Raw genomic sequence first — 2,142 nt, forward strand, 5'->3', positions numbered from 1 at the left:
TGGAGAGGGCCTCCCCATGACCACCGGTTATATTTCTGTCTCGGCTTCTGGCTCCTTTCCATTGTTCGTCGTACAACAGCTTCATGGCGCTCCTTATGGGGGACAGAAGAGCCAGCGGTTAGGTTTAGCTGGTTGAAGGTTCTGCAACTTAAGGCAGAATAGTGTAGACTACCTAAATCCTCGCCCTCCTATATTGCTGTTATAATCTGTTTCCTAACTTCTGTACTTTCTCTTTCTGCAACCATTAGTTCCTAGTTCAAAAGCCCTTGTGTATAACAGATACTCAAATACTTCCCTCTGGGTGTGACACTTTCACCAACACACAGAATGTTGTTGGCCATGGTAGTACAGGTCTTCACTTGGACTGATTCTCAGCATGTGTTTTTATTTACTTTTATACATGTTATGTAGTGTCTTGTTAGCCTCAAACTTGTGATGCTTTTGCTTCAGCTTCCTGACTGCTAGGACTATAGGCGTGTATCATTAGGCCCCACTTAACTGGTGGGGTTTTTATTGCTGTTGTTCGGTGTGTGTGTGTGTGTGTGTGTGTGTGTGTGTGTGTGTGCATGTGTGTGCTACAGAGATTAAGGTGTCGGGGCTTTATGCATACTAGCAATTGTTTGGCCCATGTCTATATACCCAGCCTCATATAGAGCCATACTTTAAAAATGGAATTCAGAAATTGAGGACACAATAATTTTTCTTTTCCCTCTACCCACAAGCGGAGTGAATACTAAGGAAAAGTTAGAAAGAACTCTCAAGAGTGGGAGGGCTCCAAGAAAGGAAAAGCCTTTCCTCTTTGAGGTCTGGTATGTAGCCTAGGCTAGCCTTGAGCTTGTGGCAATCCTATCACCTCTGTTTTCTCAGTGTTGGGATTACAAACATGTTCCGCCTCACTAGCAAGGACTCATGGCTTCCTATGTTGTATAACCCCATGTAACTAAACTATTTTGAACATAACTCCCCCCCCCTTTTTTTTTTTGAGAAACTTAGAGAACACTTATTTAAGGTTTGAATGAGTGTTGAGTGAAGTACATATGTGGAAATATTATCTGCGTGGAAATGTTTACAAAGGAAACGTTTACCCTATGGGAGCCCACATAGGGATTTTAGCACGTCAGTACAGCTGAATAAAGGATCAATGAGTATCAGATGGGAACATGAGTACTCGGCGTTCCAGCAGCAACACTGACAACCATCTTCTCCTGTCCCCTCCTGCTCCCCAACACCTGCAATTATCTTTATGGCTGACGGCATGGCAACCACGCATCCCGTACTACGCATCCCGCACTACGCAAGCAGGGAAACCTTCCTCTACAGAGGGGTGTGGCCACACCTTGTCTTCCTCCAGCCTCTGTCTTCGCTTCTCCTCCACCGCAGCCCTCCTCCGCTCTTCTTTCAGCCGCTGATCCTCCAGCTTCTTCCTCCGTGCTTCCAGGTGCCTTTCATAGTGCTGCCGGGCTCGCTCTTCTCTTTCTAACCAGACGATTTCTCGCGCAGCTTTGGGGGCAAACAGGGAGATCCAACACAGGCAAACTTAGGACTTGGATAGTTAGTGCTGGGTAAGGAGCCCACACTGAACAAACGGGCTCTGTCAGTCTGTGAGGATCCAGCTTGGCCTTTGCTTTCTCGCTACATCAAGGAGGTTGCCCTGAATTCTGCTCTTTGGGAATACGAATAACTCTCTGGTTTGTTGTGGTAGCTTTATAGCTTAGGCTGCATGCTGGCGCTGCTCTGAGGCTCTAGGATCAACAGCACCACGTCCCTATCTCTTTTTCAAAGGGCTGGCGACACAGGATCAGCATGGAAAAGCACTTGCCAATGCAAGCCCGATGACCCGAGTTGCATCCCTGGGGCCAACAGTGAAAGGAGAGAGCAGACTCTAACGTGGTCTGCTGACGTCCACATGTGTGCCTGCACGCTCCTCACACACACATTGCACACACCACCATGACAACGGCAAATTAAAAAGTGCGACATCCTGCCAGGCACAGTGGCATACATCTGCAAACCCTGCACCTGGGAGGCTGAGGCAGGAGGATTACCAAGAGTTGAAGTAGAGCACATAATAAAACTCTGCTTCAGAAAGAGTCTATCCTCCAGCCTCTCTGTTCCTTCCCCCTCCCCAACCCACCTCTCCTC

General features: G+C 47.8%; 1 protein-coding gene across 1 annotated transcript in view; it reads right to left on the reverse strand.

The window, feature by feature from the left end:
* Window positions 1-2,142, reverse strand: part of Map7 (microtubule associated protein 7) — a 137,833-nt gene that overhangs the window by 33,694 nt on the left and 101,997 nt on the right. The window contains exons 4-5 of the mRNA XM_013351433.2: window positions 1,337-1,500; window positions 4-92 (exon numbers count right to left, since the gene is read on the reverse strand). Coding sequence (XP_013206887.1) covers window positions 4-92; window positions 1,337-1,500 — 253 coding nt within the window. The remainder of the gene's footprint in view (window positions 1-3; window positions 93-1,336; window positions 1,501-2,142) is intronic.

The sequence above is a fragment of the Microtus ochrogaster genome, linkage group LG4 (genome assembly GCF_000317375.1).
Source record: "Microtus ochrogaster isolate Prairie Vole_2 linkage group LG4, MicOch1.0, whole genome shotgun sequence".
In the NCBI taxonomy this organism is placed as follows: Eukaryota; Metazoa; Chordata; class Mammalia; order Rodentia; family Cricetidae; genus Microtus; species Microtus ochrogaster.